The sequence below is a fragment of the Puma concolor genome, chromosome C1, assembly GCF_028749965.1.
Source record: "Puma concolor isolate L17-30 chromosome C1, mPumCon1.1.hap2, whole genome shotgun sequence".
Lineage (NCBI taxonomy): Eukaryota > Metazoa > Chordata > Mammalia > Carnivora > Felidae > Puma > Puma concolor.
Window position 1 is genome coordinate 204,160,719 of NC_141674.1, and position 24,818 is coordinate 204,185,536.

The 24,818-nt window shown below is 48.0% G+C and overlaps 1 protein-coding gene across 5 annotated transcripts; it reads left to right on the forward strand.

Moving 5' to 3' along the window:
- Positions 1 to 483: 483 nt before the first annotated feature.
- On the forward strand, positions 484 to 24,281 carry PLCD4 (phospholipase C delta 4). Of its 5 annotated transcripts, XM_086719645.1 has the most exons (17): positions 484 to 618; positions 5,270 to 5,325; positions 5,468 to 5,626; positions 6,914 to 7,142; positions 8,279 to 8,408; positions 9,228 to 9,459; positions 13,727 to 13,928; positions 15,446 to 15,590; positions 16,488 to 16,640; positions 19,368 to 19,562; positions 21,107 to 21,202; positions 21,344 to 21,500; positions 21,841 to 21,957; positions 22,172 to 22,344; positions 22,882 to 23,017; positions 23,360 to 23,509; positions 23,588 to 24,281. In XM_086719645.1, the coding sequence occupies exons 2-17, from the start codon at positions 5,304 to 5,306 to the stop codon at positions 23,692 to 23,694; spliced, it is 2,403 nt and encodes an 800-aa protein (XP_086575771.1). In that variant the 5' UTR covers positions 484 to 618; positions 5,270 to 5,303; the 3' UTR covers positions 23,695 to 24,281. The 5 variants fall into 5 exon arrangements, with proteins under 5 accessions (XP_086575771.1, XP_086575769.1, XP_086575773.1 ...); XM_086719643.1 differs by having other exon boundaries at positions 23,360 to 24,281; XM_086719647.1 differs by lacking the exon at positions 21,107 to 21,202.
- Positions 24,282 to 24,818: the final 537 nt, after the last annotated feature.

A 24,818-nucleotide genomic window follows, 5' to 3' on the forward strand; every position in this document is an offset into this window, starting at 1 on the left:
CTTTTCCTCTCCTCCCTTTCTCCTCATCTTCCTCCTTTCCCATCCTATTTCTTTTTGCCTTTCCCTGTGCCACAGAGCTAGGCTGAGCGCCCCACAAGGCGGGATGCAGAGACACAGAAGCAGGCCGGTGGAGCAGACACCCTGGAAAGGAGCCAGATGAAATGAGGGCAGAGACAGCCGTTCACCATGCAGGGAGAAGCTGTGCGGAATGAAAAGCAGCGATTCATGGAGCACCGCCACGCAGACACTCCTTGGGTTTCACTTTGAGAGCTACTGCAGGATTGGGGTCAGTGAGGGCTGGCATCTAGATGAAGGGCAGCCAGGCTCCTCCTCCCTTAATCCCTGTCTACTCACCCCTCCCCCAATATTCCCTCCTGATGACCTGTGTCCTGGGCCTTTAAGAGTTGGAAGGGCTGGACCAAGGAGAGAGCTCACACCTCTCCCCACCCTACTCCTTCTCTTTGGCTGCAAGTCTGCCAGTCACAGCAGCAAACTGCAGTAGAAAAGGGGAGGAAGCCAGCGGAGCAGCGAGAGGAGCACAAGAACCCAGCTGGGTTTCCTCGTCCCACAGGAGAGGGCGTCGCAGAGCTCACAAACAGGACTGCTCTCCTGCTCGCGGTAAGGGCCCCAAGGCTCTAACCAGCCTCTGCTCCAAGCTGTGCGCTGCCTGAGTCCCAGCCTCTGCCCCCCACATGCTTATCCACCCTGATTAAATTGTACCCCGGACTCCTTAGCCCTAACAGATCTCCAAGGCTCCCACCTCCTGGTTCTCCCTAGCTCATCCCCTTTGATTTACAATTTTCCTTCTTGGCTGTGGCAGTCAGCCCTTTATATGGGGACCTCTTAGCCACCCAGGGCTGACACTCAGGGTTGAGCCCCACCCTCGTAAGGGAAGAGAGAGAACTGGAGTAACCATGCTTTAGCATACATGCATTAACAGAATGTTGAGGATTACCAAAGACCCAGGGAAGAGTATAGAAACTATAGAGTTAGGAGATTTCCTTAGAAAGAACCCAGGTTTGAGTCCGTACCTGTTCTTAGCCTGCTCAATGGGCCAGGGCAGTTTGTTGGCATGCCCAAGTGCTGTGCTGGGAAACGCACCTGCTTCTAGTCCCGACTCTGCCTTTAACTAGCTCTGTGACTTTGGACAGCAGCTTCCTGAGCTGGGATAGGAATTCAGGGTTTCCCAGACTTGCTTGTGTATTGGGGGTTCTTTTTAACAATAAATATTCCTGAGCCCCATCCTTTCGAATTCTGGTCTGGCCGATTTGGGGTGGGGCTCAGGAGTCTCTATTTTAAGACACTCCTAGGGATAGTGATATAGCCAGTAACCTGTGGGTTAGATGAGTTATGAAAGTCTTCGAGCTCTAACATTCTGTGAGCTATCACCTATGACCAGAGCCATTCTGTCCTCTTTATATGAATGAGTTCAGGCAATAATCCTGCTCAGAAGCAAGAGAGGGGACAAAATGATTCTCTTCCTTCCTGCCCCTCAGAGGGCTCTGAGACACCCTAAATTTCAATGTCATGCCTTTGGCACTATCGGCAACCCTGGCCAAGTCCATCTCTAGGTGACATAAGCCACCTGTAGGTTGAGGACCAAATCTTACTCTGTAGCCCTGGCCACTTCCGACCTTATTTTGCATCTCTGCTCTCTCCTCTGTATTGTAGAGGTAATTATCTGCAGTCTCGAGGATCTCTACATTCACCTCTAGGAGTGAACAGTCAAGACCTACTCTCCTCTCGGGCTTCCTCCACTGTTCCTTACCTCTTGCTCTTGCTCCCACTTCCGATCCTTTGTCCCTTCTTTCCTCACTGCATCTGCATCGGCTGTGACCTTCCTTCCCATCCTACCTTCAAACACCAGAGGAAGCAGCAACACCTAGAACACCTGGGTTCTAAGTCGCATTCTCTGGGCAGTGTGTTCAGTCCGTCTCCTAGGATACGGAGAAAGTGAGCCTGAGTGGAGGGGGTGCACTCCTGAGTGTCCTCCTCCCTCCTGGACCCCAGTCTCAAAATCTCCACAGGGGACAAGAACCAGAGGTATTGGGAATTAGAAGAGAAAGAAAGAGAGGAAGAGGTGAGCCTGGGGGGAGGGGGGACGCAGGGGGGAGGCAGGGAGAAGGATGAGGAAAGGAGAGCACAGAGAGGCTGACAAGGAGGCAAGTAGGGAGGCAGACAGGAGCAGGAGAGAACGGTGAGCTGAGGGAAGGGAAAATGAAGGTGTCAGGATGGGGGAGGAGAGAAACTGGAAGAAAGAAAAGAAAGGCTACTAAGTGGGACATGGTGGGGGCAGAAGATGACAGAGAGGAGAGACAAAACGCCCATGTCCCCTATGGATTCGTAGCCCTGCCCTAACCTGCTTCTGAGACAAAACCCTTTCTAAGGGCAGAGCCTTGGTGAAATCTCCAAGCTGGACATATGGAACCATGGTTCTAGTCCCACTTATGCTATTTAGTTAATTCATTCGATGACTCTGGCGGTTCAGTTAATCTTTCTAGTCCTCAGTCCCCTTCTCTATAAAATGAAGCCCAGTTCTGATATCCTGAGGCTCCCTGAGTTGGAATTGGCCCTCGTATGGCCACATGTTGCCTGGATCTAGGTTTCAAATAGCGAGTCAGGAACGGGAGCAGAATTGGAAGAGCAAGGCAAGCCCTGGGGTTGGAGGAGTCTGACAAAAAGCCTTAGGTAAATTTCCAAAGAGGGACACCTGGATGGCTCAGTCAGTTAAGTTTCTGACTCTTGATCTCAGCTCAGGTCTTGATTTCAGGGTTGTGAGTTCGAGCCTTGTGTTGGACTACTTAAAAAGAATTTTTTTTTTTTTTCCTAAGGCTCATTTGAGAGGAGATAGGCTCAAAAATAGGAGTGTCCCAGCACTGGAGCTTAGGCTTCCCGTGGGCTTCCCATGTTTCAGGACATTCTGGTGAGGCTTCTGGACACAGGTGTAAGGGAAGGTAATTCTGTCTTTTCCCAGGGCTGAGACCCACCCCATCCCAGAGTCCCTATGCCCCAGACATGGAAGCTGAAATTCTGTGAGGAGAGAAGGCAGGATGTTGGCAAAGGGGAATTAGATCCCTGTCCCCTAGAGTCTGAGGACCTGAGACATTTAGGAGAGCACCTATTACTTCAGTCTTCATTCAGCTTTTGCAAGCCTCAGATTCCAGACTGCATCACCACCCAAAAGAGCAGAGCTGTTTTTCTGCCTCTCGTGAAGCACTCTGGGCCCCTTCGTCCATCCAGAGGCTTCTTCTGTTCTCATCCAGGCTCACATATTCAGCTTCAGGCAGCAAAACCTTTGCTTTTTGGAACTGTCTCGGGGTTCTGTCTCTCCTGAGAGCTGCCTCAAGTTGTCCTTCCCACTTAGATATGGATTGGTTGCCAACCTTCTCCTCTCCCTCTGGGCCCCTGCATGTTCGCTAGTCCTTTAGAAAGTCTTCTGTAGGGGCGCCTGGGTGGCTCAGTCGGTTAAGCATCGGACTCTTGATCTCAGCTCAGGTCTTGATCTTATGGCTGTGAGTTCAAGCCCCATGTTGGGCTCCACACTGGGTGTGGAGTCTACTTTAAAAAAGAAAGAGGGGCTCCTGGGTGGCTCAGTCGGTTGAGTGTCCAACTTTGGCTCAGATCATGATCTTGCAGTTCGTGAGTTCCAGCCCCGTGTCGGGCTCTGCTGACAGCTCGGAGGCTGGAGTCTGCTTCGGATTCTGTGTCTCCCTCTCTCTGTCCCTCCCCAGCTCGTGCTCTCTCTGTCACTCTCAAAAATAAATAAACATTAAAAAAATTTTTTTTAGAAAGGAAGGAAGGAAAGAAGCCTTCATTGGGTCTATCACATTCCTGGACTTCAGCTTTGGGTCCTATAGTCAGGGAAGCTGTATTTTCAGTGACCCCCCACATTTTCCCTAAAGATTTATAGGCTCTTGCAACTAAACAGAGATACAGCACTGATAGGCCGTGTGACCTGAGACAAGTCACATCACATTTCTGGACTTCTGCTTTTCATTTATGAAACATAGGGAGTTGAACTTCACAATGTTTTAATGGAGCACTACCTGACTGATTTTAGAGATGCTTTTCAGGTTTTAGATACTCACCATTGTCAAAACTTTTAACTTATCAATTAAAAAACACAACAATTCTATTCAAGTGCAGCTCCTTTGCTTATACAAAACATAGAGCTTTATGCTTCGTGAACTTTGCCAATTCCAGAAAGATTTCGTCAAGAGTTGATAATTTCTTATAGGGGCTACATATCAAGTCTTCTAGTTCTTTTCAAGGGAAGTTTGTTGTTCCCTACCCAGGTCCTAAATTAGCATAGATCTTAAAGAAGGTTATCTTTTTTAGTAGGTAGAGAGGACTTGAAAACGCAGTTCTAGGACATCTGGGTGGCTCAGTCGGTTAGGCGTCTGACTTCAGCTCAGGTCATGATCTCACAGTCCGTGAGTTCGAGCCCCATGTCGGGCTTTGTGCCAACAGCTCAGAGCCTGGAGCCTGCTTCAGATTCTTTCTCTGTCTCTCTTTGCCCCTTCCCCACTCACGTTCTGTCTGTCTGTCTCTCTCTCTCAAAAATAAATAAACATTAAAAAAAATTAACAAAATGCAGTTCTGAGACTACATAACTTACCTGGTCCATTAAACTGAGAATAACTGTTAGGCCAAGGAGTATAAAATATGCTTGACTGTGTGAAGACAGAAGGAGATGGCTTATTTTGCAAGTATGGCACTAAGTGTCACAGAAGAGACAAAAGAGATGCTCTGCCCTGGTCCCCAGGAGCTGGTTGATCTGTACAGGAGCGTGGAGAGGGCTCTCAAGATAGAGAAGCTGGGTTGATTCCATCTGGAGAAGAGAAGACTAGGATCTAGAGAGATTCCAGGTTCTTAAAGGGGGCAGCCAGCTTGATGGTAGTCCCTAATAATCAGGAGCTAAGAAGGATGATGCAGGTTACCCAGCGGACTGTGGGGTATTGGGCAGAAAGCTCTGGTGTATCCCTCTCTGGAGCTGACTATGGTAAACAGCAGAGGCTTTGGAAGCAGACATATTTGGCTTTAAATTCTGAATCTTATGTGATCTGATGCAGGTTTCTTAGCCTCTCTAAGCCTCAGAGTCTAACAAACTCGAACTGGAAGTAAAAAGAGCTGAAGAGTCTGTAGATGAGGTACCTAGCACATAGTGGCCAGTCAGGGCACACTGGTTTCCTTCTCTTCCTCCTTTGATCTATTATTCTAAGACCACCAGTATTAACCCAAAGCTTTTTGTTCCTCCTTGCTCCTTTAGGTGACTCTGGCACCAGCTTGTGGAGCAGTAGGTGATGGTGTCCTTGATGCAAGGCCGTGAGTACCCCAGCAAGAGAGGAGGGCTTGGGGACACAGCCCAGGGAAGGGGAGGAGTCTGGACCCCTGCCCCAAGAGCTCCTCCGGGGCCCTCCACCCTCCCTGCCAGCTACCCACCCAGCCCCTTCTTCTCCTGGCCCAGGGCTGCCCATCAATCAAGATGTGCTGCTGATGCAGAAAGGCATGCTGGTGCGCAAGGTGAGGTCCAAAAGCTGGAAGAAACTAAGATACTTCAGACTTCAGGATGATGGCATGACAGTCTGGCATGCCCGGCAGGCAGGAGGCAAGGCCAAGCCCAGCTGTGAGTCACGTGGATAGCTAGGGGTGGGCGTGCTGGGTAGACAGGACTCTGAAGAGGCCAGCAGCTAGAGAGCAGGGGAGGGACCGGGATCCTACAATGTGTCCTTGTGCTGTCCCTCTTGTGTCTCTCTCCTAGCCTGCAAAGTGGAAATTATAACAGCACTTGCCTCGTAAGGCTATTTATGAGGATTCAACCAGTTATTGCATGTAAAGGGCTTAGGAGAGCCCTAGCATATAATAAGGCTCAATAAATCACAGGTTATATTTTATTACTATTAAATTAAGGCATGATCTCAGGCATCGGGCTGCTTGGATTAAAACCCTTGCTCTGCAACTTTCTAGCTGAGTGGACAAGTTACTTAAATTAAGCTTCAGTTTCCTCATCTGCAAAATAGGGATTAAACACTACCTGCCTAGATGGTTACAGGGACTAAATGAGTTCATGTATAAAGCACCTAGCATGGGACCTAAAGCCAGGATGCATTTAATGCATTAGCCACAATGATGAATATTTTTAAAAATCATAAATGCAACATAGCAGTGTGCATCCTATTGGCCAGAGATGCCTTATGAACCCTCTAAAAATCTGATCACAGGACACATCTAAGAGAGTCTGCTTTAGAGATATAATCAAAACTCACCAGCCACACCACCTCCAGCTGAGGAAAGGGGGTGGAGGAATTTCTCTGGCTCTCCCCTAGACATCTGGAAAGAGGAAGCCCTCAAACCTGGAACAGGGGAATTGAATTTGGGCACGTCACGCTTCGGTGTAACTGCTACTATGTAGACTTCAAGAGTGTTTCCTTCTGTCACCCCTGACAGTCCTCCTGTGATGCCTCTACATGGGAGCTGAAATTCAGAGAGGAGATAAGGCAGGATGTTGGCAAAGGGGGATTCGAGCCCTGTCCCCTAGAGTCTAAGGACCTGAGACATTCTGTGGCCGGGCCACGGAAGGGACCACCCCTTATTTCAGATGAGAGCACAGAGGGGTTAAGTCATTTTGGTCTGTGTCACACTGCCAGCTGGTGGCCAAAAGCCAGGTCTTGCCACTCCCAACACAGGCCCCTTACATACTGCCTATGAAAATGGCCGTGACTCATGGGGAATCTTGAATCCCAGGGGTCTGCATCTCCCTGTACTAAGGATTCAGGGGTTTCATCCTGTGGAGGTTGGAGTTCCTCTTCCCTATGGCTTCACAGAGAGGAAGGGAGTACTGGTCCTTGACCCTTAGCCCCTGCAATTTGGTGGATTCTCTTCCTCAGTGCCCCACTCGTTTCTTCTCCGGCAGTCTCAATCTCTGATGTGGAGACAGTGCGTGAGGGCCATGAGTCTGAGCTGTTGCGCAGCCTGGCAGAGGAGTTCCCCCTGGAGCAGGGCTTCACCATCGTCTTCCATGGCCGCCGTTCCAACCTGGACCTGGTGGCCAACAGCGTTGAGGAGGCCCAGATATGGATGCAGGGGCTCCAACATTTGGTGGACTTTGTCACCAGCATGGACCAAAAGGAGCGGCTGGACCAGTATCAGCAGGATGGAATCAGAGTGGGGACCAGGGGTCACTGAAGGAGCTGCAGGGCTAAGGATGGGGGGGGGGTGCTTGGCATGTAGGGATAGGGGGGTCTAAGAGTCCAGTTGGGGTGGGCAAGGGCAGCTCAGGCCAATATGAGGCAGAGGATATTGGAGGAGTAATGGAGGCTTGGGACAGCAAAAAACATAGCCAGGCAGAGAGTGGGCAGAAGTTAGGCCCTTCAGGATTGGGACAGTGAGAGGCAAAAGGCCAAACAAGGTACTGATCTTAAGAGCTGAACAGAAGATCCCAGTGGCATTAGCTGGCATAGGACTGGGAAGCAGCTTTAGTGGTGTTGACTGATTCAGGTTTCCTAGATTGTATTCACCTTCCATGCCAGTTCGTTCATTCATTTGCTCGTTCATTCATTCATTCATTCATTCATTTGCTATTTATTAAGCAGAAGGTGTCAGTCACTATACCACACTTTAGAAGTACAAAGATCAGTGAGACTCAGGCATTGTTTTGGTCGTTGGAAAAAAATGGAATTGTGTAAATAACCTAAGTATCTTAGAAGTGTTAAGGGACTTAGATTATTTGTGGGTGTTCAAAGGAAGGAGAAATACTTAATTCTAGCTAAGAGAGTTCTAAGAAAACGTTAGGCAGGAAGTTGCATTTGAGCTGAGCCTTGAAAAGGAGTAGAATTTGAACATAAAGAAGGAGGGAAAGGCTCTCCTGCCTGAGGGAATAGCATGAGTAAAGGCCCAGACATAGAACATTGAAGAGCAGGAGGGAGAGTGGGACATCAGAGAGTGGGGGGGGTTGCTGAGTCTGGCCAAAGTACAGGGAGGATGTGGTGTGGTGAGAAGGCTGGGTGGGGGCCAGCTCATGGGGGTGAAGACCTTCATCTATGTTAAGAAACTTGGGCTCCTTTCTACAGGCAACAGGGAGGCCCCTGCAGGCACCTAAGCCATGCAAGGACAAGATAGATCTCTGGGGAGATTATTCTGGCAGCTAATGTGGAAAATGCATTGGCCATGGAGGAGAGACTGGGAAGATGATAGGGGAGAAGATGTCAGTGGATGAACATGCACACTCATCTGCACACACAAACACACACACGGTGCTTTTGCCTTGACTCACACCTGGGTGGCTGAGTGACTGGTTCCAGCGTGGAGACAAGAACCAGGATGGTCGCATGAGTTTCCCAGAGGTCCAGCGGTTACTACACCTGATGAATGTGGAAATGGACCAGGAATATGCCTTGCAGCTTTTTCAAGTGAGTCTTTCGGGGAAGGGTTTTCAGAAGCCAGGCAAGGCCACATTCTCAGTTGGCCAGAAGTACTCTGGCCCCATCCAGCATCGCTCTTTGTTGAATCTCTCCTATGCACCCTACCACTATGCCAGGCTCAATGGAAAGTGTCGGGCATGCTTCTTACCCTTCGGTCTTCTTAGAAAGATGATTCATGGGACACCTGGGTGGCTCAGTCAGTTAAGCATCTGACTCTTGGTTTCAGCTCAGGTCATGATCTCACAGTTCGTGAGTTTGAGGCCTGCATCGGGCTCCACACTGACAGTGTAGAGCCTGCTTGGGATTCTCTCTCTCCCTCTCTCTCTCTGCCCTTTCCCTGCTCACACTCTGTCTCTCACAATAAATAAACTTAAAAAATCTTTTTTAATAAATTAATTTAAAAAAGGAAAGATGATTCATAATCTTATGAAAGGCAAACAATACATTACTCTGTGTAGCTCAAGGACCTCTCTGTCCACAGCCAGAATTTCACAGGTGCCTAGTATCAATGGAAAACTCCAACTGGAATGTGAGTAAATAGGAGGAGGGATCTTTCGACCTTGTTGGGGGGCATTTCACTCTTTCTAGTTGAAGTTTTTCTCTAGTAGCAAATGGTGTGGCTGCCATTTTGCTTTTTACTTACCAAAGTGGCTTCTATGAACACTAAATGTCAGGAGTTCTGTGGGCATACTGTGGAAATGTGTTTGTATCCATCTGTCAGTAAGATTGCCCTTACAAGGCAAGTTGGAGCCGTAAAATTTGCTCTTAAAAGGATTTGTCCACAGTCCTCTAAACCCTCTCTTGCAGGCAGCAGACACATCCCAGTCTGGGACTCTGGAAGGAGAAGAATTTGTAGAATTCTATAAGGCGTTGACTAAGCGCCCTGAGGTGCAGGAAGTGTTTGAAAACTTTTCAGCTGATGGGCAGAAGCTGACCCTGCTGGAATTTGTGGATTTCCTCCGAGAGGAGCAGAAAGAAGGAGAAAGAGCTTCAGACCTTGCTCTGGAACTCATCGACCGCTATGAGCCTTCAGATAGTGGTAAGAGGGCCGGAGGGTGGAGAGGCACCAGTCACGGGGCGGGGAGGGGGACCAGGGTTAGAAAGGTCCAGAGCCAAGCCGCCTTCTGCCTAGCTCAGGGAAGGCTGAGTCTACCCGTATGCCAGTCCCTGTGCTATCATTTTCCTCTCATCCAACCACTCCCTGGGAAGGAGAGCAGTGATTTCCTTCCCAAGTAAGACAGGAGTCTCCCATCGTGCTGGATCTCTCCAGAGGAAGACCCTTCCTTAAGTCCCCTCTCTTCCACTCTGCTCCTGCTTCACTTTCAGAATAAGTTCTTCCTGGTACCAACGTTTGTCCCCAGGGGAAAAGGGAGATCCTTGGCCTCTTGCCTTGGCTTCTCCTCTAGCACATATGATTCCTCTTCCTCTAGCTCCTTCATGGTCCCTGTTTGTTATTTCTTTAAGTGCTGGGTCTCTGCCCTTTCCTGAGCTCTCTCCAAATCTCCGAGTGGTTCTTGAGTCGCTAAGCCCCTGGGGAAGGAAGCTAGTTAGTCCCTGGCTGAGGGAGCGTGATGAGGAGGCCAGTCACCCAGCTTTTAGCAAGCACCACTAACATACGCCCTCTCTGCCCTCAGACCTTTCTCCCTGCCCCTTCAGTGGACATCTCCCTGCCCTCCATGCCCTTCAGAATAGCAGGAACTGACATTAATAATAGATGATTTACAAGGAACTTTCACATCACTTATTTCATTTAGTCCTCCCTACAACCTTGTAAATCAAAAGCATAATCTTTATTCGGCTTCTGCTAAGTATCCCGTCATGTGCCAACATTGCTACATGCCTTTTCTCTCCTCATCCTTCCAATGGCCTGTTGAAGTGGGTTCTGTTATTAAGTCAGTTGTGCGAAAGAAGAGAACTAGGGTTTAGAAAGGTCAAATGAGCTGCTCAAAGCCAACAGCTAATGAGAGGAGGAATCAGGATTCAAACCCGAGTCACTTGACCCTTTCCTCATACCTCTGTGGAACATGAGGATTAGAGACGAGATGAATGAGAGCTGGACAAGGGACCCACGTTGCCAAGTCTCAACTCCCAACGCCCTTTCATTCATTCGTTCACTCACTACATCAGCCAATGCTTATTGAGCACCTGTCATAGGCCAGGACCTAGGCTCAGGACCAGAAATACAGCAGGAGGAGGTTGGACAAGGACACTGCCCTCATGGAACTTAGAGTCAAACATAAAGGGCTGGAATCGCTGATTCCAGATACCTGTTCATGCTCAGAGAAGAAAGGGGGCTATAAAGAAATCACTTCAGAAAACTAAATAGAAGAAGAATGCTGAGGCATTAGAAGTGGGATCTTCCCTTTCCAGTGCAGGATCTGGTAGACATCAGTTACATTTATTCTACTGCCGGTCCTTCTGGATGTTCCCTCCCCTGCATTCACCTGGCAGTTACTATACTCTGGCTGCAGAGCATCGTATCAGCCAGGAGACCTGGGCTCAATTCCCCACTGTACTTCTTTTTTTTTTTTTTCCTTTTTCCTTTTTAAAAATTATTTATTTATTTTTAAATTTACATTCAAGTTAGTTAGCATATAGTACAATAATAATTTCAGGAGTAGAATCCAGTGATTCATCCCCTACATATAACATCCAGTGCTCATCCCAACAAGTGTCCTCCTTAATGCCCCTTGCCCATTTAGCCCATGCCCCCACCCACAGCCCCTCCAGCAACCCTCAGTTTGTTCTCTATATTTAAGAGCCTCTTATGTTTTGTCCCCCTCCCTGTTTTTATATTATTTTTGCTTTCCTTCCCTTGTGTTCATCTGTTTTGTATCTTAAATTCTACATATGAGTGATATGATATTTGTCTTTCTCTGACTGACTTGTTTCACTTAGCATAGTACCCTCTGGTTCCATCCACGTTGCTGCAAATGGCAAGATTGCATTCTTTTTGATTGCTGAGTAATACTCCATTGGATATATAAACCACATCTTCTTTATCCATTCATCCATTGATGGACATTTGGGCTCTTGCCATACTTTGGCTATTGTAGATACTGCTGCTATAAACATGGGGGTGCATGTGTCCCTTCGAAACAGCACACCTGTATCCCTTGGATAAATGCCTAGTAGTGCAATTGCTGGGTCATAGGGTAGTTCTATTTTTAGTTTTTTGAGGAACCTCCATACTGTTTTCCAGAGTGGCTGCACCAGCTTGCATTCCTACCAACAATGCAAGAGAGATCCTCTTTCTCCACATCCTCGCCAGTATCTGTCATCATCTGAGTTGTTAATTTTAGCCATTCTGACAGGTGTGAGGTGGTATCTCATTGTGGTTTTGATTTGTATTTCCCTGATGATGAGTGATGTGGAGCATTTTTCATGTGTCAGTTGGCCATCTGGATGTCTTCTTTGGACAAGTGTCTATTCATGTCTTTTGCCCATTTCTTCACTGGATTGTTTGATAAGTTCTTTGTAGATTTTGGATGCTAACCCTTTATCTGATAGGTTGTTAGCAAATATCTTCTCCCATTCTGTCAGTTGCCTTTGAGTTTTGCTGATTGTTTCTCTCACCATGCAGAAGCTTTTTATCTTAATGAGGTCCCAATAGTTCATTTTTGCTTTTGTTTCCCTTGCCTCCAGAGACATGTTGAGTTAGAAGTTCCTGCGGCCGAGGTCAGAGAGGTTTTTGCCTGCTTTCTCCTCTTCCCCACTGTACTTCTTACTAACTGAGTAGCCCTGGGCAAAGTGAGACATGGTTTGCTCATTTGTAAAATAATTGGTTACCGAATGAAATGATGAACATGAGAAGTATCTGGCAACTGTGGATTTACCCTCGTGATTTAAGTTATTACTATCAAGAAGAAAACTTCCTGCCTGACTTCCTGCCACTGCCTTTCTCCATCTCTAGGCCTTGTCAAAGCTGGAGCAAGGAAGCTGGGCATTAGAGTCAAGTTGTTTGGCCTCCCAAGAGAACCCCTCTGCAGTGTTGTTACCCTCAGTGAGACCGCACAGCCCAGTGATATGGGTGTGGCTCAGACACCTGGCTGCCTGGGTTCAAATCCCAGCTCCTTCACTTACTAGTTATGTTACCTAACCTCTCAGGGCAGGTTATATTATATCTGCCTCATCATGTCGGTGAGAGCATTAAGAGAGATGCTGCATGGAACGTCCCAGGTATAAGTGCTCAGTATTAGTTGTCATTGTTGGTATTGTGTGAAGCCCATGCTGAGATGGGTGAGGGCTATGGAAGGAGTGACAGGACCCTACCATCAAAGAAAGTGTAGTGTAAGGTGATATTGGACAAATACTCTTCAAAATACCATCTGAGAATTGATGATAGGAAGAAACCCTCAGGTCATGGTTGGCAGCAGCTACTCAGCCCAGGGAATAAACCACAGGTACCTCGGTCATGCCACTAAGTCTTTGACTTTGTTTCTCTCTGGTCCTCAGCTTCCCCATCTATAAAATTAACCCTTTGCACTGAATACTCTGCTGTCCATTATGGTAACCATGAGCTCTGTGTGACTATTTACATTTAGATTAACTAAAATCAGGGTGCCTGGCTGGCTCAGTTGGAAGAGCATGGGACTCTTAATCTAGGGGTCATGAGTTCAAGCCCCACACTGGGTGTAGACATTACTTAAAAGAATAAATAAATTAAAACTTAAAAAATAATAATTAGCTAAAATCAAAATTTTAAATTCAGTTCTTCAGTCACACAACCACATTTCAGGTGCTTGGTAGCCATATGTGTTTAGAGGCTACCATACTAGATGGCACAGAATAGAACATTTCATCATTGCAGAAAGTTCTATTGGATAGCACTGGATTAGAATGATGTTTAGTTTTGTTTTTAACTAATACTTTTTTTTTTAAGCTTATATATTTTTGAGAGAGAGAGAGAGACCATGAGTGGGGGAGGGGCAGAGAGAGAAGGAGAGAGAATCCCAAGCAGGCTCCCCGCTCAGCCCAGAGCCTGATGTGGGGCTCAATTCCACAACCGTGAGATTGTGACCTGAGCTGAAATTAGGAGTTGGATGCTCAACCACCTGAGCCACCCAGGCACTGCTGGACTAGAATGATCTTAACGATTCTCCTTGTAACTTTAACTTTCTCTGAGGGCGGCGATGATCGAAGTGACAGTGGGTGGGGCACATTTTGGGATCTAGAGGCTGGGAGTGGACACCATCTGTAAATCAGGACTCTGGAAGAGGGGGTGGGGTGAAAGACGGGCTGGGGATGTGCTGGGATGCTCTCACTCAGAGCTTCTCACTCTGGCATTCCCCTGCTCCCCACCTTAGGCAAAGTGCGACATGTGCTGAGCTTGGATGGCTTCCTCAGCTACCTCTGCTCGAAGGATGGAGATGTCTTCAACCCAGCCTGCCTCCCCATCTACCAGGATATGACTCAACCCCTGAACCACTATTATATCAACTCCTCTCACAACACCTACCTAGTGGGGGACCAGCTTTGTGGCCAGAGCAGTGTCGAAGGATATATACGGTGCAGCGGGAAGGGCTCCAGCTCATGAGAAGGGGCCATCTGTGCTCTCAGTAGCTAACAGGGATTGAGAAGATGTCCTGGGGGGGCTTGGGGCTGAGGATCCCTGGATCCCTGGGAGACTTGAAGGACATGTTGAAGACTGACAGGAGACTAGTATTGAAACTCTATGGGTATATAGAGCTGCTTTCTCTTTCATAGGCTATGAAACGCTCCTGGAACCCAGAGGTCCTGACAGGTTTATTTTGAACAAATAAAGTAAATGTTACACAATAAGCAGTAGTGCATAGAAGTTGGAAACGTATGTTCTGGAGTCGGACCGTTTGAGGTCAAATCCTAGCTCTCTCAGAGCTTGGTACTCTGGTTCTAAGTACTTAACCCCTCTGTACTTCAGTTTCCCCTTCTATGAAATATGGATGAAAACAATGCCTATTCTGTCTGAGTTGTGAGGACTTTTTAAAATGTTTATTTATTTGTTTTTGAGTGGGGCAGGGGAAGGGCAGAGAGAAGGAGACAGAGAATCCCAAGCATGCTCCACATTGTCACCACAGACCCCAATGTGGGGCTCGATCTCACGAACCTCAGATTATGCATGACATGAGCTGAAATCAAGAGTTGGACACTTAACCGACTGAGCCACTGAGGCTCCCCCTGAGTTGTGAGGATTAAATGAGATAATCCATGTGTTAATAGCTAATAAGTGGTATCTGCTTTTATTGTGATTATCTGTGGCTAGATTGAAGAGTCGAGATATCTTGACTTACAGTGCCAGCAACTGAACTAGCAGCTTCAGGGTATACAAAGATTAGTGAAATATATTGTTTCTGCCCCAGGACATTCAGTAGAGAACATAAAGTATAAATTTACTGAGAATTTGAGGGGTGCTTGGCTGGCACAGTTGGTAGAACATGCAACTCTTGATCTTGGGGTGGTGAGTTCAAGCCCTATGTTGCGCATAGAGCTTACTTTAAAAACAAACAAATAGGGGCGCCTGGGTGGCTCAGTTGGGTTAAACATCCGACTTTGGCTGACATCATGACCTCGCAGTTTGTGAGTTCCAGCCCCACATCAGTCTCTGTGCTGACAGCTCAGAGCCTGGAGCCTGCTTCGGATTCTGTGTCTCCTTCTCTCTCTGCCCCTCCCCCACCTGTGCTCTGTCTCTCTCTGTCTCTCAAAAATAAATAAATGTAAAAACAAACAAACAAATTTCCTAAGAGTTTAAATAACTCAGGGGCCGCAGAACGATACACAATCAGAGCACCAGAAGCATCATGAGGCAATATGTGATGACTTGCTGAAGGCAGCCTGTGAGTTAGGTGGGTTGGAGGGGTGGGGGGTGGAGGTGGTGAGAGCTGTAACAGTGTTCCAGTGGACAGAGAAAGGCCCACGGAGATGTAGCATGAAAGGGTCTTAACAGATAAGTGCCGGCGAGCACTGTTCTCTCCAGAGTGGGTAAGGGTCCCTAGACGGAAGAGGAGACCTTAACCTCTCCGTCTCTTGGTATTTGGGGTTTTTTGCAGGGCCCTGAAGAGGGGGTGCCGCTGTGTGGAGGTGGATATATGGGACGGACCTAGTGGGGAGCCTATCGTTTACCATGGACACACCCTGACCTCCCGCATCCCGTTCAAAGATGTCGTGGCCACTGTAGCACAGTACGCCTTCCAGGTAGGAGCCCCGGGATGAGCATACTGGTGAGGGAAGATGATCTGAGGGGGGAGCGGCTGGCTCTGGATCTGCAGAGGGTAGAGGGATACAGGGGAGGCCATATCAAATAGCATATATGTGTAACTGAAACATCAGGCGAATATTAAGGGATTATGAATAAGGGTTGGGTATGTCACCAGTAATTAGTAGTCAGAGAGGCTATTGCTAGAGATTAGTAACTAGTACCTTGAATAACTGTCACCTATTTGGGAGAGGGTGGATAAGGAAGCAGAGAAGATGGTGGGTAGGGCTGGGGGACAAGAGGAATCGGGAGATGAGAGTGTAACATGAGCACATAGTTAGGGGAATGGCCTAGCCTTCCCACTCTGAGGCTAAACACTCAAAGATCCCAGAGGGACCTGGGTCAGACCTGGTACAAGTCTCAGATTTGGGATCCCAAGAGTGACTTTTTTATTTTTCTTCTTATTTAATTAACTATTTATTTATTTATTTATTTATTTTTATTTATTTATTTTTTTTTTTTGAGAGAAAGAAAGAGCATGCACAAGTAGCAGGGAGGCAGAAGAGGGGCGGGGAGAGAATTCCAAGCAGGTTCCAGACTCTTAGCCTGGAGCCTGACACTGGGCTTGAACTCACCAACTGTGAGATCATGACCTGAGCCGAAATTAAGAGTCGGGTACTTAACCGACTCTGCCACCCAGGCGCTCCCCCAACAGTGACTTTTAAACATGGGGTGGGCCTCAGACCCAGCAAGACCTCCTTGACACCTGGAATCGGGTCAGAGGAGTTTAGCCATCAGGGTACTCCGCTGAGTGAGTCACCAGGGGAGGCCTGGAGATGCAAGGAAGTTACAGGCTTTAGAACTCTGGCTCCAGCATCCCCTCCCTTCCCTATCAGACATCAGACTACCCAGTCATCTTGTCCCTGGAGAACCACTGCACCTGGGAGCAGCAGCAGGTCATGGCGCTTCATCTGACCGAGATCTTGGGGGAGCAATTGCTGAGCACAACCTTGGACGGGCTGCTGCCCACTCAGCTGCCCTCGCCTGAGGTAGGCGCCCTGTTCCCCGAGCCTGGGCTCTACCATGGCTTCCATACTCTCCCCATCTCGGCTCCTTCCTCCATGCCCCTCCTTTCCCTTCTCCTCACCCTCAGATGGATTATCCTTCTCTTTAATATCTTGGAGACAACTTTTTTTAAATTAAAAAATATTTATTTTAGAGAGGGAAAGAACATGAGCAGGGGAGAGGGACAGAAGGAGAGAGAGAGAGAGAGAGAGAGAGAGAGAGAGAAAGAGAATCCCAAGCAGTCTCCACGCTCACGTGGAGCCCAGTGTGGGGCTCAATACCATGACCCGATGTCCCAACAATTTTAATTTTTAAAAAATACAATTGAATACAGAATTGTTTATAGTTCTCTAAATTTTAAATCAATTATTTACTTATTTCTTTTTTCAATGGAAATATCTTTTTTTTCCTGATAGTTCATAATTATTGTAGACTATACAAACAATATACAGAAAGGGAAGTCCCCCACCATAATCTCAGCCTCTCCCAAAACAGCTGTCAATAGATTTTTAAGGTTCATTTATTTTGAGAGAGAGAGAGAATATGAGTAGAGGAGGGGCAGAGAAAGAGGGAGAGAAAATCCCAAGCAGACTCTACACTCCACAGTAAGCCTGATCCGAGGTCGATCTCACGACCCTGAGATCATGACCTGAGCTGAAATCAAGAGCTGGAAAGCTTAGCCGACTAAGCCACCCAGGTGCCCTGTCAATAGTTTTTTTTAAATGCTTATATAAACATGTATGTGTATATATATTTATGTTTTTAAAAACGTGCATGGGGTCCTTTTCTATATCCCTTTTATATTTCACATACCGTATATATCATGGATGTCTTTTCATGTATAATTTTGCTCCCTCTAATAGCTATTCTATTTCCTATGTGGTATTCTATTTTCTGTTATGAACCATCATTTATTCAACCAGTAAATGGTAATCATTCAGGATGTTGCTAAGTTTTCATTTTTACATACAGCTTTGTCCATTTATTCTTTCTGTGAGATGGGTTTCTAGAAGTAAAATTGCTGGGTTGGAGAGTTTGCATGTTGATATTTTGGTAATTATTACCAAGTTGCCCCCGGAGGAAAAAAAACAAATTGCATTCCAACCAACAGTGTAAGAGAATGACTACAAACAACTCCAGTAGTGAGATGATTCATAGTGGCAAATGTGGAAAAAAAAAAAAAAAAGAAAGAAAGAAAGAAAAGTTCAAGTTTTTAAAAAAGAAAGGTCTATATTTTCTTCTTTTGGATTAATTTATATTATTTACCCACTTTTATTGGGGTTTATAATCTTTTTTTAAATTTTATTTTAGATAGAGCTCATACAGGGTAGGGAGGGGCAGAGGGAGAGAGAGAGAGAGAGAGAGAGAGAGAATCTTAAGCAGACTCATGCTCAGCATGGAGTCTGACTTGGGGCTCAATCCCATGACCCAAGCCAAAATCAAGAGTTAGACACTCAACTGACTGAGCTACCCAGGAACCCCAGGTCACCCTGGGTTTGTAATCTTTGTTGATACATAACAAATTTGTTTGTTTGTTTGTTTTACAGAGATGATTCCTAAGCAAGAAACTGTAGTTACAGTTTTATTTATTTATTTATTTACTTACTTACTATTTATTTATTTATGAGAGACAGAGGGAGAGAGAGCGTCAGCAGGGGAGGGGCAGACAGAGAGGGAGTCACAGAATCCGAAGTGAGCTGCAGGCTCTGAGCTGTCAGCACAGAGCCCAATGTGGGGCTCGAACACATGAACCATGAGATCATGACCTGAGCCAAAGTCTGATGCTTAACTGACTGAGCCACCCAGGTGTCCCTGTTTGTTTGTTTGTTTTATTATTTTTAAGTAGGCTCCACACCCAATGTGGGGCTTGAACTCACGACCCTGAGATGAAGAGTCCCCTGCTCTCCCAACAGAGCCGGTCAGGTGCCCCTATAACAAGTTTTTAAATGTTAAAGATATAAATGCTTTGGAAAATATCTGTTTTTGCAGTCTTTGCTTTTGGACTATTGCCTCTTCTGCCTTATTGGGGATTTTTTTTTAATGTTTATTTATTTTTGACAGAGAGAGAGAGAGAGAGACAGAGCACAAGTGGGGGAGGGGCAGAGAGAGAGGGAGACACATAATCCGAAGCAGGCTCCAGGCTCTGAGCTGTCAGCACAGAGCCCGACGCAGGGCTCGAACCCACAAGTTGTGAGATCATGACCTGAGCCGAAGTCGGACGCTCAACCGACTGAGCCACCCAGGCGCCCCATGCCCTATTGGGGATTTGAAGCTTTATGTAGTCAAATCTGCCAGTCTTTTTTATGTCTTCTGAGTTTTCATCTCAGAAGACATCTGTTTTTTTTTCTTCTTTTTTCCACCTCCTGTTTCTAAAGGCTTTCCCACTGAAAGATTATTCAAAAAGATTCTCTATTTTTTTCTGATACTCTTAGTTCTTTACATTTAAATCTTTAATCTGGGAGAAATCTTCAAATGTGAGGTAGGGGTCCCACGTATTATTTTCCAAATGGATAGGGATGTTACAAGTTGGCTTAAGGATAGGGAATCCCTACTGTATGTATCATGCAGCGGCCCCCCCCCCACCATGGGCACTCTTGACCACCCACTTCCCCTGTCTTTGAGGTGGTCCCATCAGAGCAGTGGGCACTGCATGGTCCCCAGGAGGGGCCCAGAGCAGACAAGTAAACAAGTCCCTTCATTTCCACCCCCAGGAGCTTCGGAGGAAGATCCTGGTGAAGGGGAAGAAGCTACAGACCCTTGAGGAGGACCTCGAGGAAGAGGAAGAGGAGGAAGTGCTGGAGTCTCAACTGGAGGGAGAGCAGGAAGCTAAGCCAGAGCTGGAGGCTCAGTTTGAGTCTGAGCCCCAGGAGCTGAGCCCCCGCAGTAAGGACAAAAAGAAGGACAAGGTGGGCCAGGAGGGTGGTCTTTCTGCTCTAGCACTGGGTCGGTCTGTACCATAAGCTGAGTTCGTGTGTGGAGAGACTAGAGCCAAGCAAGGTGGAGAGCCAAGGAGCAAAACGCCCCTTACCCCCAGTAAACGAGGTGTAGGGATGGCATCACTATATATGGTCAGAGAGAGAGAGAGAGAGAGAGAGATTGCAGTGGCTTTCCAACTTCTTTGGGCCATGAAATCTTTTTTGAATGAAATCTTATACGGGTGCTCTGTATACAAAAGAGATAAATGTGGAGCTGTCCTAGGTGGAGCACCTATTTGGCTCTCTCCTGGGTCCCCCTGCTGACTCCTGAGGAATCTTTTTAAAATAACAATTTTTGGGGGCGTCTGTGTGGCTCAGTTGGTTGAGCGGCTGACTTCAGCTCAGGTCATGATCTCGCAGTCTGTGAGTTTGAGTCCCGCGTCGGGCTCTGTGCTGGCAGCTCAGAGCCTGGAGCCTGTTTGGGATTCTGTGTCTCCCTCTCTCTGACCCTCCCCCATTCATGCTCTGTCTCTCTCTGTCTCAAATAAACGTTAAAAAAAAAATTAAAAAAAAAAATAACAATTTTTTAATGTTCATTTTTTGAGAGCGAGCAAGCTCAGGTGGGGGAGGGGCAAAAGAGAAAGACACAGAATCCAAAGGCTTTGAGCCGTCAGAACAGAGCCTGACGTGAGGCTTGACCCCACGAACCAAGAAATCATGACTTGAGCTGAAGTCAGATGCTTGACCGAGTCATCCGGGTGCCCCTCCTGAGACATCTTTGTACTAATTCTCAATCTTCTTAAAGGCCAGATTGAAAACCACTGGTGTAGGGAGAGCAGGGAGAGGAGAGGGAGGGAGGGAGGAAAGGAGGGAGGGAGGGAGAGAGAGAGGACAAAAACACGCTCTACTGTATTGGGTAAGTAGGGCTTAGTGGAGGGACGCCTGTGGCCTCATCTAAAATGAGCTTAGAGAAAGCTTCTTGGAAAAGGTGACTCTGAGAAGGGGCCGGAAATGACCAAAAAGAAGGAACAGAAAGTCAGGAAAGGCGAAGGCTTCAAGAACGCTGTGCCAAGGTGGTCCAACTCTCTGTGGGGAAGGGGTGCCATTGGTGGGTCCGCCAAGATCCTGGTTTGAAGTCTGCATTTCCTTCTCATGCACTTCCTTGACTTAGCTGACTAACTGCTGGCTTACCCTGTCTGTCCTCTCTGGGGCTGTGGTGTCTAACCTGCTACCATGTCCAGGGAAGGAAATGGGAATTCAGGAGACAAATGTAACGCTATTATTCTGGGACCCTCACATCCTTCCAGGTGTGACTTCCATGCCCATTTGCATACCTTGCATATCTGTCTGGGTTTGACCAAAATTCACTATTGTTTTAAAAGATGAGAGGTAGGGAGGATGACACCCCTCTGCTTAAAAATCATTACAAACCTGTTGCCTAGAAAGTAACATTAGAGCATTCCCTTTAAGCCCAGAAGCTGAAACCAGTCCCATCAGTGTATGTAGACTGCCTTTATTCCCATTCCCATCCCCAGGTTGTGATGTGTCCGCCGTTTTGTACGCCTATCTGTTGTCAGATTATGGTTCAGGCTCCTAGTTCCAAGCCTGAGTCCCTTCTCTTTCCCAAGCAGGTGAGGCAGGAGGGGGAATGCAATGGGGAGGCAGTGGGCAGAGGCTCAGGCTGGGTGGGGAAATTCAGATCCTGGCCACCGGCCCCTTCCTCTCAGATCGCTGAGGGTTCAATTTCATCTTCCTATTTTCTCCTTTTCCAGAAATCCAAACCCATCATGTGTCCATCCCTCTCTGCCCTGGTTGTCTACTTGAAGGCCGTCTCATTCCACAGCTTCACTCACTCGAGGGAGCACTACCGCTTCTATGAAACATCATCTTTCTCTGAAACCAAGGCCAAGAGCCTCATCAAAGAGGCTGGTCAGGACCGAAAGGGAGGGCCAGGGAGGGAATTGGGATGAGTAGGGTCAGGCTGCTGGGCAGGCAGAGGAGTCCCAAGAAAGAGGACAAAGGGACTAAGGAGAGACGAGGGAGCTACGAAACTCCTCAGAGTAGGCACAGGGACAGGAGTTATGAGTAGTGGGCTCATGGCTCCAGGGGGAGGGAAGCTGGAGAGACGGGTCAGGATGGAACAGAGAGGCATGGTGAAGCCTTCCGGAGCTGGCCTTGCGAGGTGCTGGGCACAAGAGTGAAGTACCTGGGGCCAGGGAAGTGGTGGAATCCACTCCGTTGCCATCTCCCTACTATATCCCTTTTGCAGGCAATGCGTTTGTGCAGCACAACGCCTGGCAGTTAAGCCGTGTGTATCCCAGTGGCCTGAGGACAGATTCGTCCAACTACAACCCCCAGGAACTCTGGAATGCGGGTTGCCAGATGGGTGAGGGGTCAGCAGGGACAAGGAGGAGGGAGGGGAAGGGCCACAGGTGGCAAGAGGGCCGGGGAATGCTTGAAGTGTGCTAGGCTGAGAAAGATGCTAAGGGGGTGTTCCCAGCAGGCCCTCTTCTACCCAACACATTTCCTTACTCCCCTGAAAGAGGGCCTAGATGGTTCCTGAGATACATCCTTCCTTCCTATTCTCCTGGGGCTCTCAGTGGCTATGAATGTGCAGACTGCGGGGCTGGAGATGGACATCTGTGATGGGCTCTTCCGCCAGAACGGTGGCTGTGGCTATGTGCTGAAGCCAGACTTCCTGCGTGACATCCAGAGTTCCTTCCACCCAGAGAGGCCCATCAGCCCTTTCAAAGCCCAGACCCTCCTAATCCAGGTACCTTGGAGAGGAGAAACTGTCGGGCAGAGCCTAGGGTAGCTGGGATAGAAGCAGGGGGAGGAGATGGCTGGGCCCGGTGGGAGTGTGACGGGTGAATTCCTCACGAGGCAGCACAGCCCAACTGTGAACAGTGTGGTCTTTGGAGCCAGTTGCCTCGGTTCAAGTCCGTTCACGGGCTGTGTACCTCTGGGCAGGTTCCTTAACCTCTGGCTCCTCACCTGCAGAATGGGGGTATGATACCACCCACTTCACAGGGTTGTTGTGATTATCATAAAGTGCCTACAACAATGTCTGGTGCAGAGTAAATGCCGGAAAGGGGTTGCTGATGTTAACATACCTGCTTCCAAACCTTGTTAAATTTCTACTTGGATGCATTTTAAATTGCAGGTAGATTACTAGAAGAGAATATATTACTCAAATCCAGAAGCTGTAGCGCAAGGTCCTGTGTATCCCCGCCCCCCTCCCCTGGGTGTAAGAGTGAGCTGGAGTGGGGCTGGGAACAGGAACTATTGAGGTTCCAAGTCCTGCTTACAGGTGATCAGTGGTCAGCAACTCCCCAAGGAGGACATGACTAAAGAGAGGTCCATTGTGGATCCACTGGTGAGAGTTGAAATCTTCGGTGTCCGCCCAGACACGACCCGGCAAGAGACGAGCTACGTGGAGAACAATGGTGAGACTGGGCAGTGCTGGGGGGAGGGGAGGAACGTGGCCGTTTTCCTACCATGCTGCCCTCCATGAAGCACAGTCCCGGTCACCACCCCTCTCCCACCCCCAAGGGGAGCAGTGTAGAACAGGACAAAGAAGGGCTCGGACATCTTGGGTCTGAGTCCTGGTCCCTTACTTATAAGCTCCAACAGTGTGGGCAAATTGCTCACCCACTCTGGGCCTCCATTGCCTCACCTCGACTCCCTCACACTGATTGCTCTGAAAATCACAGTGGCCCAGGATGGGCTTAAAGAAAACCGCCAATGATCTGTCCCTTCACTCCCACCGTCTTTCACCCCCTCTTCAGGTTTTAATCCATACTGGGGGCAGACACTATGCTTCCGGGTCCTGGTGCCTGAACTGGCCCTGCTGCGTTTTGTGGTAAATGATTACAACTGGAAAACCCGACACGACTTTATTGGGCAGTACACACTTCCTTGGACCTGCATGCAACAAGGTGGGCCGGTCCCCCAAACCCTGGCCAGCGGTCCAGCTCCGGCTCCCTTCCTAATGCTGTCCTCCTGCCCCTTTCCAGGCTACCGCCACATACACCTACTCTCCAAGGACGGCACCAGCCTCCATCCAGCCTCCATCTTTGTGCATATCTGCATCCGGGAAGGACTAGAGGGGGATGAATCCTAAGGCGGGCACTTCTTGGGAAGGGTGGGTGCGCTGGCTTGAGACGGTAAGAGAAACCTGGAAGGATGCTCCAGAAGGCAAACAGAGGTGGTAAAAACCAAGTTTTGGGTTGTGCATTCCTAAGCACAAAATTACCTCACCTTTCCTAACAAGCAAATCTAGGACCTGATTTTTCACTCTCTCTCTCTTCCCTTTCTTCGTTTTTTCCACCTGTTGTATCTTTTCTGCCCCTTTCTTCGCATACTCTCTGCTGGACTTCCTTCCTCTTGCCACAGCCTCAATCCCATACCTCAGTCCCAAAGGATGAATCTCTTTCATCAACCCTGGCTCAAACGATGGTTGCCACCAGAAACCCAGAGAGGGGCTTGGAGCAGAGAAACACTAAGAGGCATTATCCCCTCCACACTAACTTCCTTAAAGCTCAGAGCCAAGGAAAGGATAGACCAATCCTCCAGGTTCCCCAGGCAGAGGCTGGGGAAGGAGACCTGACCCCAAGACTGCACGGACTCTCAAGAGAACACTGCACAGCCGAGTCCCCACTGGACTGCTCTTCCCTAGTCCCACTTGTATAAACAGAGCTTTTCTCCCCAGTTGTGCTTGAGTATGGTCTGTCACTGTCGGGCAAGAGGAAGTATGAAGGTTGGGAGACATTCAGGTAGACAGGTGGGCTAGGGAAAGGGGAGGAAAATAAGAAATTTCCAGGGGCCCCTGCATGTGCTACATAATGTAGAAAGGTTCATTAGTATAGCTTCTAAGGGCAAAAGGAGGAGACAAAGGGTATGTGATCCCAACCCTGCTGAGGTTTATACCTGGAATCATCCTGGTTTACATCTGTTGTCCCAGCATAATTACTAAAAGTACCCTCTTTCATTTTCCCAGTGTGTCCCAGTGTAGATGATTAATCATCCAGTCATTGTGAGGTCTGGATTAGAGATTCACACCAGCCCCCAAGTCATCTGCATTTCACACTACCTTGTACTTTAACTCTAGTGTCGCTGCTGAGCCAGGCTGAGGACAGATGCTGAAATAAACCTGCTTCTAGGAACAGGCTTAGTGGGGGGCAGTCCTCCCTCTATAGGTAGACCAAGGGACTTGGCAAGAAGGAGCAAGGCAGAGGCCAAGATGGG

Excerpts from the sequence above, each read along its gene's own strand:
- PLCD4 (XM_086719643.1), top strand. The coding sequence starts at position 5,304 with ATGGTGTCCTTGATGCAAGGCC. Across the intron at positions 8,409-9,227 it reads ATGCCTTGCAGCTTTTTCAA|GCAGCAGACACATCCCAGTC; the intron begins GTGAGTCTTTCG and ends CCTCTCTTGCAG. Across the intron at positions 9,460-13,726 it reads CTATGAGCCTTCAGATAGTG|GCAAAGTGCGACATGTGCTG; the intron begins GTAAGAGGGCCG and ends TCCCCACCTTAG.